Here is a 16,289-nt window from a genome sequence, read left to right as displayed (position 1 = left end):
CCAGGTAGCAACTGAAGCAGAGTTGGGGGTGGGGCTTGTGAGTGACACATAGTTGGGGGTGGGGCTAGTGAGCGACGCATAGTTGGGGGGGTGGGGCTAGTGAGTGACGCATAGTTGGGGGTGGGGCTAGTGAGTGACGCATGGTTGGGGGTGGGGCTAGTGAGTGACGCATGGTTGGGGGTGGGGCTAGTGAGCGACACATAGTTGGGGGGTGGGGCCGTCGGTGCCGCAGTGTCTGCCGGGTTCCGATAAAGAATTTTTGTCGCGCGTTCCTGATCGGCCCGTTTTCCGGTCAATAATGGAGGTAAGAGTGGCGTCTTTACTCTGGCTTTGCCGGATGCGCACCCGTCTCCCTCTTGCTTGCTTCTTTATTGGTGTATTTAATTCTTTGGGGAGTCTGGGTTTGGTGTTGTCGATGGTGCTGAGGTGAGGCGGTTGTTAACCAAGGCCTTGGGCCTTATGTCCTGGACTCGGCTCTAACATGGATTCTGCACCAAGTGTAAAATGGCGGCGCTGGTGGTTAATGATTAATAAGCGGGTTGTGTTTGCGGCGGTCAGAGCTCCAAGATGACATTAGGGGATCTGATCCGGTCTGAAGGCCGTGGTGCTCAGGTGAGTTGCCGGTGGCGGGAAGCTGCTCGGCGGCTGCTGGAGCAATACTCAGTCCGGGTGAATTCTGCAAGCAGATGGACTGCCCCGCTGGATAGTTAGCCCCCTTTCACTTCCCCAATTTAAAGTTAGTTCTGGAAATATAAATGCTACAGTTCACATATTTTGTAGAGGCCGCTTTCGCTGTTATTTCTCTAGAGCCTGGGGTGTAGTCTGAACTACTTCTATATCTACCTATTTCCTTGTAAAATTATACTTTTACAGAAACGTCATAGGTTTTTAGGTTTGTCGCTTTGTAGAGTGAACCAACCAGAAACAACTATTTTTATGAACTCTTCCCTTTATCCAGTCTTTCATAAATCCTAACCTTGGTAATCCTGGGCTTCCCGGTGAAGTTCCTGCGTTAACAGCATCAAATGTTGTTTATCTTGTCCCTATTTCCACCATCTGTCCACTATATTCTGTTTTATTGGAAATGGGGCTCTTGGCTTGATGTTGCTGTTACCTTATTTCAGCGAGAGCTGCAACTGAAATTGATGCAGGGGAAACTCAGTAAGTCTGACAACATTTTTGCAGAGAAAAACAGTTAACATTTCAGGTCCAGTATTCAGAATGCAATAATGCCATGGTGTTCTGCATTCATCCAAGTGGTTATTTGGGTCAGCACCTCTGGTAGCATAGCATTCCCTCTGTGTCAACATTGATTTTTTTTGTTGTGCCCAAATTGGAATGGGACTTGAGTCTGGAAACTTTTGACAGGTGGGAGGGCTACCAACTGAGCCACAGCTGACACTAATCTCTGAAGTGTAGATGCAGACAGAACACTACTTCCTCTTCTTGGTGGTTAGCCTCTCGCAATCACTTAAACTGGTGTAGGAAGAATGGAATCTGTTGGGTCATATTTTGCAACAAGTGTGTGATGTGTGGAGAAAGGTGCAAGTGCTTCAAAATGCGATTCTGGCTGTAAATGCTGAGCTGAAATTACAAGTTTGAAAGATTTTTTTTAAAAGGCACATGAATCTCTGATCCTTCTGGGTGGGCAACAATTTGAATTTTGCAGTCCAGTTGTTTGGCGCGGTTTAAAAACATTCCTGTATGCAAGGCTTGTTGCTGTGGTTTTACGGTTCTTTTAAGTTACTTGAACCTTTTTCAAATTCTTGACAAAAGACAGAAGTTGGCAGATGGTAGTTTTGGTGTAACAGAGGATTTATTAAGCATTAGAGCAATGTTTCACAAGTGATGGCTTACAAATCACATGACTCTAACATGGCTTGACACTATTTCTGACTTAATATGACCTTCTATTTTCCTTCAGTGAACGTGTCCACTTGTGTTCTGGACCCTTTTGGAGAGAGCTTTTTATCACTTCCCGCACTGGCATCTAGAATTACAAACTCACTATCCTTGCCCTCCCTTTTAGCATTTGTTATGAACCTGTGAGTCTATTCCTCAGTCACCCCAACACCTTCCCTGTAGCACCTCTCCATGCAAATATAGGAGATTCAACACCTGTCATTTCACTTTCTTCCATCTCACCATCCAAAAGCCCCTCAATCTTTCCAAATGAAACAATGATTTACATGTACTTTCAAGTTAGTAAATGATTCCCTGCTCACTGGTGTGGTCATCTCCATTTAGGAAGACTAAATGCAGACTAGATGACCACTTTGGTAAGGATTAAAATTCTCCACCTTACTCCTGGCTGATTTTTCACTCCATCTACAGTATTCTGAGTTCAACACAAGCTTGAGGAGCAGCACTTCACGAACTTCTGGATTCAACATTACATCACAACCTCTGCCCCCATTTTTTTCTTGCTGGGTCAGTCTTGTCTTATTTCTTTATCCCCTCATGTTCCAGTCAGGTGTTTTTTATGTAGCCACTCACACCTCATTTGAACACAATCGTTATTTGTTTACTATACCCATTTCCATGCTCTTTGATTCTTGCAGCATGAATCCTTTTATTTAATCTCCCCTGCCCTCCACCCTATCACAGATTTTTTTTTTGTAGTTCCTGCTTAACTTCATATTTCTGTTATTGGTCCTGACAAAAGATCATCAACCCAAAATGTTGGCTTTTTTGTTACACAGATGCTGCCTAATCTGCTTGAGTTTTTCCTGTATTATTCTATTAATGGTAGAAGCAATTGACTTGCACCATTCATAATGGAAAGTTAGCATGAATACACCTTGTCTTTATACCCTGGATCTTTAGTACTGTAATCAAGAGGTGTGCAGACAAGCTTGATTTGTGTTCCAAAGAATGAGTAGGAATTGAAGGTTCTAACATCCTATCCTTTGTTTCTAACATGCTCAGACTTTGAAATATGCGGTCCCTAGTGCCTGACCCAATTAATACAGTTATTCTCAAACCATTCTTAAATTTCATGCAAACATTGAGTATAATACTTAAACTTCATAGTACAAAGAAAAATATATAAAGACAGGTTTCCACATGAAGTCGGTGTTTTTAAGAGGTGATTTTTTTTAGGAGTTTTCCAGTTGATTTGTGCAGCTGTTTGATGTTGGCACGCACTGTCACATCTCCCCAGTATATGAACATACCAGTATTTTAGATGCCTCATTTTGCCTGAGTGTGACAAGAGCTCAATGTAATAGTTTTGGATTATAATCCTATTATTTTTCTCCATTGAAATTAACAAAGCAGGAATTTATCTTGTATGTCTTTTGAAACTCTTATCCTTCTGCAAATTGATTTGTATACACAGGGACCTAAGGGGCAACTTGCCGTCTGTTTGCATTTTACAAACCATACATTGTTTTGCAGGGTCAAGAACCTAAAGAACCAGAGCAGTTACGCAAGCTCTTCATTGGTGGATTGAGTTTCGAAACTAATGAAGAGAGTTTAAAGGAACACTTTGAGCAATGGGGACAATTAACAGATTGTGTGGTGAGATTGCTGTTTTAAGATTTATTAAAAGTTCCCTGTGTGTCAAGCTTTTGTATATGGTATCCATCCTTCATCAGTTTAAAAAAAATCAAATTTTTGTGGTCCTATAAAAACCTGAGTCAATTTATTTAGTTACAATGGGGATTATCCAGCAAGGTTACATTTTTGGCGTGTCCTTAGCTGTTTTGAGAAGGTGTTCCTCAATTTCCTTGAAACCTCCTGGTAATTCAACTCCCACAGTGGTGTTAGGAGGCAATTGAGATTCTGACTCCATAAAGTGACAATTCTTGTATGTCCAAATCTCATGACTAGGATCTTGATGGCATTTGTTGCTCGTCTATCTCAATATGACTCTGTCAAAGTAATATTGATACATTTGTAGAGCCTTGGCGCACAGACAAAAGGGTTTAGTTCCTTTCATGGTTGGAGCACCAGTCAGCAAATTGGTCTACCATGGATGGTCATGACAGCTTGAGTTATGGTTGGGCTGTGTGGCAAAGGAAAAGTATGCCATCACACACTTCTGGCTTTAGCCATTAGGTTGTGGAGAAGCTTTGAGTATCAGCAGCCAAAGCACAATCTGACTCTTGTCGACATGGTGTTGATATGATTGCTTCGTTTAGCTTTTATTAGTGGTGAATACACTACCTTGCCCATCTACACACCATGAGATGTTAATGATGGGCGAAGAACAGTGATCATGTTGTCGGTGGCTGGAGGTGTAGCACTTTCTCTTGATTGAGATAATCATTGTCTGGTTGTGTTGAGTTTGACTGGAGCCATTGGGTTCTTCCATCCAACCAGTATATTCATGCGCTGTTTTGGCGATATAACTATTTACTATTGCATCTCCTCTGAAATTTTAGTTATTTTGTATAGAACATGCATGACTATTTTCCATATTTACGTTGTGTCAAGTTAAAATGCTTGTCCATTAATTTCCTCAGGTCTTTTCACTTAGCTTGTTGGTTTTTTGTTTGATGGACATGTGGGCAAGGTCAGCATTGGTTTCAAGTTTGCCCTTGAATTGAGTAGGCAGCGAGTAGAGTCAACTACATTTCTTTGGGTCTGGAGTCACACGTCGGTTAAACTGGGTTATGACAGCATATTTCTTAAAGGGCATCAGTGAAATGATGCCTAATACCGTTACTGAGACTAGCTTTACGCTCCAGGTTTGATTTCATTAAACTTGTGTTCCATCTGCTGCCATGGTGAGATTTGAACCCATGTCCCTCGAGCATTAGCCTGGATTATTGGTGCAGTGACATCACCCTACCATATCTCTATTTTGTAAGGGAAAATAATGTGCAAAGAAACAAGTAATTACAAAGTGTATAAGACTTTTTTAAGCATAAAGTCATGTATTTGTCCTAAGTTGTTTTATTTTTGTTTTTAGGTGATGAGAGAACCACAAACAAAGCGTTCAAGAGGATTTGGATTTGTGACTTATTCTTCTGTATTGGAGGTGGATGCTGCTATGTCTGCACGGCCACACAAAGTTGATGGTCGTGTTGTGGAACCAAAAAGAGCAGTGTCAAGAGAAGTAAGTTGTAATTTATGAACGTCTATATGATGCTTAAAAATGGAGAACAGCACTTGACTTGTTACTCTTTTGCAGGATTCTACAAAACCTGGTGCCCATTTAACAGTGAAAAAAATATTTGTTGGTGGTATAAAAGAAGATACTGAGGAGTATCACCTGAGAGATTATTTTGAGAAGTATGGCAAGATTGAAAATGTTGAAGTTATGACTGATCGTGGAAGTGGCAAAAAACGAGGATTTGCCTTTGTCACATTTGACGATCACGATTCCGTTGACAAAATTGTTGGTGCGTAGCTTTTATATAAATGGGCTTTATCAGAATTTCTTGTGGGGGTTGGATTGCTGGTACTTCTAGGCAGCTCATAGATCTAGTACAGTGTATAAGAGTAAATAGATTACAATGTAATTTTTTATAATCTAGTTGTAAAGTCCATTTTACTGGAAAACAGCAAACTGAGCAGGAGAGAAACAAATCTGAGGAGTGATGTGGTATCCACACCTGCACCCTAGGTCTATTAACTGTCATGTTGACTTTTTTTTCTCCGAAGGTAATGTATTTATTAGTGCCCTGCTTTGTACTGAACTTGATAAACATGAGCATAAACTGTGTCAGAAAGGTTTTAAGTCAGTCCGCCTTGTTGCCCAATGAGGGGCATACATGCGATGGGTCATACTTGGGCTTCTCTTGGTTGTTTGAGATTGGCCTAGTGCTTCATGTCGTTAGTGTGTGCTTAAACTGGACCAGATGCTGGTCAAGACGACAGCTCAGTGACTATCCCTGTTTGCTGTGCAGACACATGGATTTGGGCCAGTGTCTGTGGGAGTTTGCACATTCTCCCCATGCTTGTGTGGGTTTTCTCCGGGTGCTCTGGTTTCCTCCCACACCCCAAAGATGTGCTATTAGGCTGATTGGCAGTAATAAATTGTCCCTAAATTAGTTTCCCTCAATGTGGATGGCCATAAAACAATAGATAAGGGTCATGGGTGGAGGGGGGGAACTGGTGGTGTTAAAATGGCGGCACGGGCTCGTTGGGCCGAAGGGCCTGTTTCCTGGGCTGTTTTGTTCTTTGAGCAAAATGTGTATAGCCAGTGGCCCTGGAGATGCTTTGGTTGTGATCCTAGCTATATCCTTTTGTAATGAACATGTTCAGGTTTGTGAAGTCTGTGAAAAAGGAAACATGCATTCATGTTTTCCTGTTTAACTTTGAGTGACCATCTCTTAAGCACTCCCCTGGAATTTCCCAAATCTATAATCAGTAGTAAAGCCAGCTGCAGTGATTCTTTCTGTCTCCACCACACCAAGATGACTCTCCCAAATTACTTAGAAGTTTACAGAATGCATCCCTTTGGCTAGAGACTATTCTCATTTACTCTTACGCACCTCACCCCATTCTGTCTTTCATAGCTAACAAAGAAACTGCAGTCACTGACCAAGTCAACTGCTGTTCTTTTCCCTTCTTTCTGCCTCTAAAGCTTGGAATCAGTAAGTTAGATGGTAGAGGCAGGAACTCTGATAACATTTAGGAAGTATTTAGAAGAGCATTTGAAGTGCCATAGCATTCAAGGCTACAGACCAAATACTGAAAATGGGACTTGAGTAGATAATACTTGAGGCCTGATGCAGGCATGGGTCACAGGGCCTCTTTGTGTTGTAAAGCTCTGAATCCAAGTTTGTTTACTCTTAGCACAGCTATCCCTTGAACATAAAGTTTGTACCTTGCTCAGCCAGTCCTTTTGACTAAGCCAGACCTGTTGTACAGAATTTGGAATTGTCATATAGCTCCCTTCATTTCAACCAAAGTGCAGAAACATAATCATTGTAACAAAAAACAAACACTTGGAATTAACTAGATGGTGACTTGAATATTCAGTTAACCATGGAATGTGAGGTAATGAGTTATGGTGACCAGATATTTTCTGACTGGAGAAAAAAATTGTAGTGAGGTGCCCCTGAAGACAGTAATTAGGCTATTGCCTTGTATATAAATGGCCAGGAATTGGGTGCAATATCATTTCAAAGCTTGCTGATGATAGAACACAATAATAAACAGAGTAAATAGTTAAGAGGATAGTAGCAGAATTTAGGAGCTTGTAAGCTGTGTAAATGTATGTGCGCAGTTTAATGCGGAAGTGAAAGATGACTTAGTTTGTTGGGGAGCAGTGTGATTGGGAAGAATAGAGCATCCTTGAACATATTCACAGATCTTTGAAGGTGGCAAAGCAGGATGGCAAGGAAAGTAGATGGGATACTTGTGTTTGTAAATAAAAGTACTGAATTCAAAAAGCAGAATAGTCCTTCTAAACCTTTGCAAATTACTGGTTAATTTCAGCTGGAGTCACATTTTAAGAAGTATATCAAGCCATTACAGAAAGTGCAGTTGACCAGGAATGAGGGTTGGAGGAGGTTTACAAATTGTGGGGTTTTGATTGTAGAGCAATAGGAGAAAAATTGTTGCCTCTCAAGTGATTAACTACTAGCAGTCTCAGCTTTAAAATTTGATATAACAACTAAAAAGAAAATTGAGGTTTTTGGAGGTTTATTAACTTGGAAGTGCACTGGGGTTTAACAGAAACAGTTTTCATAGAAACCTTCAAAAGGCAATTACTTGAAAAAAGCGTCCACTTTTTCAAGATGTAGGCACCAGGAATCAACGGACCTCCTGTGCAGTGTGTTGTGATAATTTGCACCAGATGGTGTCACTTTTTGTTTTCAGTATTGACATTTCGGAAAACTAACTTGACTTTTTTTCTGTTTTGTAGTTCAAAAATACCATACTGTGAATGGGCACAACTGTGAAGTGAGGAAAGCACTTTCACGACAGGAAATGCAGGGGCTGGGATCTGGCCAAAGAGGTAATTGGAGCAGATTAGATAGATGGAGGGAGGGAGAGAAAATATAATTAACTATTTACATTATTTGTCTCATTTTTAAGGACGTGGTAGTTCTGGAGGTGGTAATAGCCCTGGCCATTACATGGGCCGTGGTGGTGGAAATTTTGGAGGTGGAAATGGAGGAGGCAACTTTAACCGAGGAGGAAATTTCAGTGGCAGAGGTATGCCAATCAAATTGACTTTTCAAACTCCTCATAATTAGTGATAAATTTTGCATCTTTTACTATCCAAAAATGTTTTACGATAATTACATTTTTAATAAAACTAAATTAAATGATGTCAGGCTCATCAGAATAGTTCAGTCCAGTGGTGATTCCTTTATCTGGTATGAATTACTCAAACTTTCCTTTGTATGTAGTTTTGTTTCATTGTCATATTAACCAGCCAGGATGCAGATGAGAACCTAGCTTGTGAATGTGCTGTGTTTATCTTTTTCCTCCTTCCGCCCCCAACCCCACAGGAATGGGAAATTTTGGAGGTGGCCGTGATGATTATGGAGGGAGCGGTGGTGGTGGATATAATGGATTCGGTGATGGTAAGTCGAGTTTGAAATGACAGCATTTTTGGTGCTGCATTAATCTTGGTATATGCAAATTTCTGAAGATTGGATTTGTCATATTTCTCTGGATGTGGTTGGTTAATAACTTTCCTGTGAGCTAGATGTTTTAACTCTTCAACTTCTTTTACATCGGCCAATAGGAACCAAATGTCTTGTATCTTTTTTTTGACTATTATAGTTTTGCATTGAATTGCTTTTAACCCTTGAGTTCAGAATATTAAGGTGCCTCCTATGAGGAATTAATATTGACTGTCTTTGATGTTTTTATTCCCAGCCCTTGCTGATGGTGCTTTACAAATGGACATGCTTCCTGTTAGTGTGGAAATAGTATTAGGCAATGACATGAAAAAATTCAACTTGAAGCTTCTAAAGTTTTCAAAAGTTCTAATTATGTTGAGACCTGGACCTGATAAAACTTTGAAATCTTATAGAGAGAGAACAAAAAATAAAAACCATCTGAATTTTAATTTTGGTAAATTATTATGATCTGATCACATCTGTGGTTAAAAGCAATAACGTATATGACATGCTTATTAATATTGACATAACAGTCTTCAAAGCCTCAAATTAGCTTGTACCACCACACCAAAATTTCCTGGAAGTCAAACATTATAGGTTCAAGATCAACAGTTCAAACTATTGGTGCATTCTATCCTACTCTGACGCAGAGCAACTAAGATCACAATTTTTGGTTCAATGGACTATGCACCGAATGGGTGAGGGAAAATTGGAGGACATGTACTGACAGTTACATGTATGATTAATTTACAGTTTGGAACAGGTTAGCCACATCCTGGGAAGGATTCTTTAGACCAACCATTGGGCGAAAGGATGGTGCAGAAGGGCTTGGGTAAATAAAATATCAATTCTTGGGTTGTTAATCTAAATACCTACTAATGTTCTTCAGGTGGCAATTTTGGAGGTGGCCAAGGTTACTGTGGTAGAGGAGGAGGAGGATATGGCGGTGGTGGCCCAGGTTTTGGCAATCAAGGTGGTGGTGGAGGTGGAGGAGGATATGGTGGTGGTGGCTACGACAACTACGGTGATGGTGGAAACTTTGGAGGTAAGATTTTGACTGCTGCAGATTGAAGGAATAGATGTCTGTAAACAAGTGAGTTAACCTGTCACATTTTATTTGTAGGAAATTTTGGCGGCGGCGGTGGTGGCGGGAACTACAATGACTTTGGAAACTATCCCAATCAATCATCAAATTATGGACCCATGAAGAATAGCAATTATGGGCGGAATTCTGGTCCTTATGGTGGTGAGTACAATACTTCAAAAAGGTGCTGCTTTTTTCTGGAAACATTTGTATTCGTTGCATTTAGGTTACAAATGTATAATCAGTCAGTTGTTTAGCATACTAAATCACTTGGATATATTATTCGCTAGATCAGTTTCAGACTTTGCTCTTTAAAAAAATTTCTGGATAGATATGTATGTTTTTGACTGGAAAGCATTCTTCCCAAGAGAACCTGACATTGTATGCATAACTTCAGACTGGTCGTTAGTCACCATAAGGCTTTCTTTTTCAGGTGGTTATGGATCTGGTGGTGGAAGTGGTGGTGGAAGTGGGGGAGGAAGTGGCGGCTATGGTAGAAGATATTAAATGCATTTACTGAAAGGTAAGTTTCAACACCATTCCGTGAAAATGTAGTTATCCATAATTCACAGTACAATAAATAACTCTTATCCTGTATCATTCAACAGGCAACAGTTCTTAGCAGGAGAGGATGAGCCAGGAGTTGTCAGGAAAGCTGCAGGTTACTTTGAGACAGAATATCGACCAAGTTCATTGTAAAGGCTGCCCACAGGAAGAGCGATGGTCCAGTAGTCAGAAAAGTCACTGCAGCATTAACATGAGATCATTTCTTGTTCAGGACTGTTTCCTATAGCGAGATTACAAAAAGTGCAGTTGTTTGTTGCAATGTAGTTGCTGTTAGATGTGCATTCCTGAAGTCGTTTTTTTTTAAAAAGACCTCATGTTCTAGTAATGTCTTTATTTTCCTCATTACCATAGCCGTTGAGCCATGTAATTTGTGGTGGTAGAATTGGGAATAAAAAGGATAAGATCTTTTTAACTAAATGATCTGTGTAGTCAGTTTTTCTCCATTGTTAATCCAGAAAGGTATTCTATTTACTTTCTAGGCTTCTCAACACGCTGGAGATTACTGGAAGTCCAAAACTAAATTTGACATTTTAGATTCACCAAACCGAGTTCTAAGGAAAAAATAAACTTGATAGACATAACAGAATAGATCTTCAAATTTAAATTATTTTGAGGCGCTCCTAATCAGTTATTGAATGTCTAAGTTCAGTGTGATTTGATTTTTAATTAAGGCTAGTAAAAGCTCTTCAATAAAAAAAAATTCACTTTCAGTAGCAAATAAAAATTGCTGCACTGCAGAATGTATGCAAACATTGAATTGAGATAGCTGCCTGCTCATATTTGAGATTTTCTATTCCTATTCCTAGAGACTAACTTGAGGTGGAATGAAGAAGCGTATGGATATTTTAATTGATTGTCAGAAACTATATGCACATGATTGTTTTTCAAAAAAGCGCAGTTACTTAACAGAATTCTGTGTAGGAATATGTCCTTTGTTTAAAATTCATCATAATTGTAAAAATTGCATGGTTTTGTCTAAATGACTGAATTAGCCTGGAAAATACAGTCACCAGAATTACATTTTTGCTCTTTGTAACAAACTTGACAATATTTTTGATCTAACCTAAACATTTTGTAGTACAAGTAAATGAGTGTTCCTCACATATATATTTTTGTATACATAGTGTTTCCACATAGTTACAGGAAGTGCTGCAAATCCGATCATTCTGCAATTTCATATGGTCATTAGAATTGTGTGCAGTTACATATGGTATTGGTATTACTTTCACATAGCAATCATCGTTTGGTCAGGAATAAGATTGACCTAACAACAGATTTAAGAAGCAATGTTTATTTTTCTTTGTATTAATTCTGGTGACACAGTTGCAATTTCCACTGTACAATTGTTTGCTTTGAACATGTTAGTGGGAACTGTCATTGATTTGAAATTGCAGGTGTACTACCAGGCAGTGTTTTGAGAGGATTAACTGAAATGAGAGAACACCTTGTGATTTCCATTATTTTACAGACAGATCATCAGGTAGTGGCTATCACCAGCTAACACTTTTTTTCAAATTTAATTTGTCCAGTTTACATGGATAATTAACAGTTAACAGAATTGCATGCATTTTAAAGGTATGTAAAATTAAATCCACACATTTCTAGAACTAGATTTACATAGTATGTAGATTGTATCCCTAAGTTACAGATATCAAGCTATTGTAAGAGGACTGTCAAAAAGGTATGAATGTCTGCAGTGGAGCTACGTTAGAACAGTGAATCATGGAGATCCACTAAGACAGGACTACTACAGCATTTGGACAAGTCAGCATAATTAAAGAATGGCAAGGCAGGAACAAGAGCCACATCTTCAAGAGGAAATAAAAGCAGGAAGTGCTGTGCTGGTAGGAAACTCCGTTATCTAAGCCTAGCTTGGCCTTGAATGACAGCTGAAGTAATGAAGAGAGTCTAGCAAGAGTCTGCAACCTATGGAACCAACTCAGCCGTAGCTACTAGAAGGGACATCAGGGCAGCATAAACACATTTAATAAAGCTAGCAGTCAAACCTGAAAGCAAAGTGCTGAGTGTAGGTAAGGTTTGACTTTTATCATCATTGCGTTAGTAAAATAAATTCATTCTCTTGGATCAAGTCAAGAGAATAACTGATCTGCTTAATTTACAGATTGGATAAGAAGTCTTCCATTTTTACTGTGGCAAGTTGCATACTACGTTAATGCTCAATTTCTGGAATGGTAAGATTGGAGAAAAAGTACAAAACTTTAGTATGGTAATTTTCTTTCCCATAAATCTAACTTTGAAATCCCTTTCATTCTACAGCTAATGTTAGTGCATCATTTATAACAAAATGATTGTATATTTGGCTGTAATTCCCCTTTCAGATGAGTCTGGTCCTAAGAGTGCCATGAACCCAATAAATCCAGTTCTACTTTCCCCTCGGCCTGGAGGTATAATCATCACACCATAATCAAACAGGGAGTGGTTAATTTACACTCTACTAAATAAAATGGGAACAAAGGTGAAGATCTTTGCTGACAGTAACTGCATGCTGTTAAGTGTGCTTTTCGTTCATTGTTTCCTTTATCCTGAATTTGGTTATTGTTCCAGTGTTTTTATCTGCTTTTAATAAAGATTTTTATGTAATTTGTCTTTGTGTTTATGCCACTGCAAAATAGCCACTAAAAATAGTATTTAACTTTGAAGTCAACAATTTTTTGTGCATAAACTAAAATATACCTAAATTCAACTGGGCTATGTTGTTTAGATGAGGTGTAGAAAATTTTATATGCAAGCTTGCAGACAGTTTATTGAACTATGAATTTTGTCTTAACTAACCATATTTGCAAATTTTTTCAGCCTCCTCCATAATGAAAGATTGCAGCCATTCTTTCATTCACTCTGGCTTGATGTAACAATTGTAGATACTTATTGCTGTTAAAGATCCCAAAAGCAAACAAGAAATACCCTTTAGGGTCAACGTGTGTATATAGCAGGTAGTTTAATAAATACTATCTGATTTCTGTCAACAGTTGCTCTCTACAAAATACCCTCCCAATGAATTGTTTACTTTGTAGGTGGCATAATGTTAATGGACAAATAATCCAGAGGCTAATGCCCAGAGTGGTTTGAGTTCAACTCTCACCATGACATCTGGCCAAACTTCACTAATTCATCTAGAATTTAAAAAACTAGTGAAGCAATTCACTGGTGGTTTAAAAACCCATCTGGTTCACGCTCCTCCTTCAGAGGAGGAAATCTGTAACTACCCAGTCTGCCTACATGTGACTCCAGACCCATGCAAATGTGGTTCACTCTTAACTGCCCTCAAGTTGCATAGCAGTTGTAAATGGCTTGCCACTTCAAGAAAAAATAATAAATGCTGCCTTTGCTGACTCTCATCCCAAACACATTTTTCTAAATTTGTTTCTTTGAGCTGGTCCTGGAACAATCATCTGCGTATGTGTATTGTGATTGCATTGGCATTATCACCAAGCACATGTACCATTCCATTGATGGAAGAGGAATGCAAGTCATTAGTTTATAAAGTTGACATTGCATTGACATTCTCAATTAAAATTTTCACTTGATATTTGGAGAAAAATGTGTGGGATTTCCAGGATTCCTTTCAGAACTGCAATGCTTTGTTTAATTATCTTAAGTAGCTTTAAAGTGGACTCAGTAATGAGATATAGGCAAGTGTTGTCCAGGACCTCTGAAATTACCTGTTTGTGAAGTGATTTGGATCTTTACTTACACTCTACTTCCTCAGGCAAATTACATTTCCTCAAAAATTGCAGCTTTTGGCAACACTGTCTTGAGTAAATGCGCTGCAGTGTTAGCTAAGCTTGTGTGATGACATGTCCAGAGACTTGATGGCAAACCACCTGACTTGAGCTCATAAATTAGTAAAATTTCTTGGGCTGGGGAAGTGAGGTTAAAAAAAACACTGCATGGGAAGTGCTCCTACCTCTGCTGTTAATGTTATACAATGAATTGTGACTTCTATCCTACTTTTGTTGAATAACAGAAATAAGTACAAATTTGGAGAAGGGCAAGGTAACTTGAATCAAACAAGTTGCATATTCTGTGTCTCATTTCTGGAGAGAACAAATAAGTTAACATTTCAAATGTGAGCACCTTTAGAATTGGTGTTCATTGAAGCCACGTTTCCCTAAGTTTCTTTGTAACCAAACTGTTGCCGATGGTTTTCATTGTGAAGGGGTATTTTGTCTTTTGCATTTACTTGCACAGAAGTCTGGCATGTTGGGGTTGCGGCTTTGTCTTTCTGAGCTGAAATCAAACTGAATATTGAAAAAATTCAGGTTATCGGTGCTTTATATTCATGATTTAAGATAATTGTATTTGACCAAATGCTATGATGCATTGAACTGTTTATTTTCGAAGTGCACTGATCAGAGTTTAGGATGGGGCAGAGTGCAGAATAATTCAGCTGCAGTGGCTGTGTATTCAAAAACAACTGCCTGACATGTAGACCTAGATTTAGTTTCAGGTGGTGAAACATCATAAATTGCCAATACCTCAAAAGGAATGCAGTCAAATGACAAGGACGTGTCTTCAGATAAAAATGTAACACTCTTTTTGAAGATTACTGCAATGTTGGTTAATATATGGTTAACTGGAAATTCAAACATTACTGCATTTTTCAATTAACGAATACAGACTTGCTGCGCAAGTGGTCGAACTTCCCAACATGAAGTGTGGATGTGCTTTTCAACACTTGTGCGAGTATTGGTTATAATTAGGTGAAAAACAGTGAAGTTTTCTGTGGTTTGTTCACTTAGTGAAAATATTAGGTTTCAGCAGCATTGTTCCAAAAGCAAAATACTGTAGGTGCTGGAAATCAAATAAAAACAATGCTGGAAATACTCCAGTGTTTCTGTGAAGAAAAATAAACATTTTGGGTCAATGTATGTAAATTGTATTTCTGAAAATTATCTGCATGTGACCAAAGTGTATCTGTACCTCATCAAATAACTTACTTTGGACAAGGTTGGACCAGAATAGACTCTAGGATTCAGGTACACAATGTTTATGCTTAGGCATTCACTAAACTCTTGAGCAGTAAAAGTCAATTTCTGTGTCTAGGGATAATGAGGAAAATAAAGGTAAGTGACTGCACTGCAAAATAAAGCTTTTTTGGGATTAGAGACCAATTTTCATTGGGGGTTTCATTGTTGAAGCCCAACAATTAAGTGGATTGGGTTTGAACATCAAATCCACGTTAACTAATAATTGATTTGCTTTTGATAGCTGGCCATTGAAAAGAAACAAGTTAACATAGCTTTTTTAATCTTGTACTGATCAGGACAGTGCTCTTTTTTGAATTCATCGTAATTTATTATGCAGCAGAGGCTACTGATTTGGTAGTTGGACACTGGTTAAGGTATTATGGCGAAAGCAACAGGGAACTATAGGCTCCACAAATGCCTCAGTAATTCAAAGTTATAATATCTGAATGTATCTTTTTGCAGAAAACAGATTCCAGCATGTCAATGCATGCTCCAAGGAAGTGGAAATAAGCCACTTTACTAACTTAGTTGATCTTCAGGGTGGTTCAAGCGCTGCTCAATTAGATCTTCCAGCAGACATAACATCTACTGTAAGCACTAGGTTGAGTACAATCTGGATTCCTAAATCTTCGGTTGTTAGTAACAATCAGCCAATTGCTGGGCGTATTAGGCATTGCGCTGCCACTGAAATGCATACAGAATACAATTATGTGGTAAGCAGGATGTCCTTTTTTTTGGACTGATGGTCACATCCTACTGAAACAAAATAGGCCCTAGCTATTTGCTCACTAGTCTACCTCAAATTACCCTGCAAAGGATTTTAACAACAGGTCAAGCAACTATTTCCAGTTCTACAAGGAAGTGTTGGTGTAAGTTATATTTCCACAAATCAGATACTGCCATCAGTCTAAAAAAAAATTCTGCATACCATATAATTGAGTAACGTGTATGGATTTCCAAGTTGGTGCAATGCCAAATTAAAAGTTCACTTATTAGTGTCACAAGTAGAGGCAAATGTGAGGTGATGCATTTACAAATGAGTTAATGCCTTTTGGAAGGTCTAATACAGGTAGGAAATATGCAGTAAATGGCAGAACCATTAAGAGTATTGATGGG

At 38.8% G+C, this 16,289-nt stretch overlaps 1 protein-coding gene across 3 annotated transcripts; it reads left to right on the top strand.

Annotated features, from left to right (window-relative positions):
* Positions 1–214: 214 nt before the first annotated feature.
* hnrnpa3 (heterogeneous nuclear ribonucleoprotein A3) lies at positions 215–12,741 on the top strand. 3 transcript variants are annotated; one of them, XM_080198917.1, is made up of 11 exons: positions 215–304; positions 3,400–3,522; positions 4,919–5,065; positions 5,141–5,351; positions 7,826–7,918; positions 7,999–8,118; positions 8,418–8,492; positions 9,424–9,579; positions 9,658–9,780; positions 10,052–10,141; positions 12,308–12,741. In XM_080198917.1, the coding sequence occupies exons 1-10, from the start codon at positions 299–301 to the stop codon at positions 10,123–10,125; spliced, it is 1,128 nt and encodes a 375-aa protein (XP_080055043.1). In that variant the 5' UTR covers positions 215–298; the 3' UTR covers positions 10,126–10,141; positions 12,308–12,741. The 3 variants fall into 3 exon arrangements, with proteins under 3 accessions (XP_080055043.1, XP_080055042.1, XP_080055044.1); XM_080198916.1 differs by lacking the exon at positions 12,308–12,741 and adding an exon at positions 10,227–10,602; XM_080198918.1 differs by lacking the exons at positions 9,424–9,579; positions 12,308–12,741 and adding an exon at positions 10,227–10,602.
* Positions 12,742–16,289: the final 3,548 nt, after the last annotated feature.

This window comes from Carcharhinus amblyrhynchos, chromosome 11 (assembly GCF_965287045.1).
Source record: "Carcharhinus amblyrhynchos chromosome 11, sCarAmb.v2.hapA, whole genome shotgun sequence".
Classification (NCBI taxonomy): domain Eukaryota; kingdom Metazoa; phylum Chordata; class Chondrichthyes; order Carcharhiniformes; family Carcharhinidae; genus Carcharhinus; species Carcharhinus amblyrhynchos.
The sequence above is the reverse complement of the archived record's forward strand: the minus strand, read 5'-3'. Positions and strand labels throughout refer to the sequence as shown.

What these genes read in the sequence shown, in the direction of transcription:
- hnrnpa3 (XM_080198917.1), top strand. An exon ending in TTCCGTTGACAAAATTGTTG is followed by an intron (nt 5,352 to 7,825) that starts GTGCGTAGCTTT and finishes TCTGTTTTGTAG; the next exon opens with TTCAAAAATACCATACTGTG. An exon ending in GAATTCTGGTCCTTATGGTG is followed by an intron (nt 9,781 to 10,051) that starts GTGAGTACAATA and finishes TTTCTTTTTCAG; the next exon opens with GTGGTTATGGATCTGGTGGT.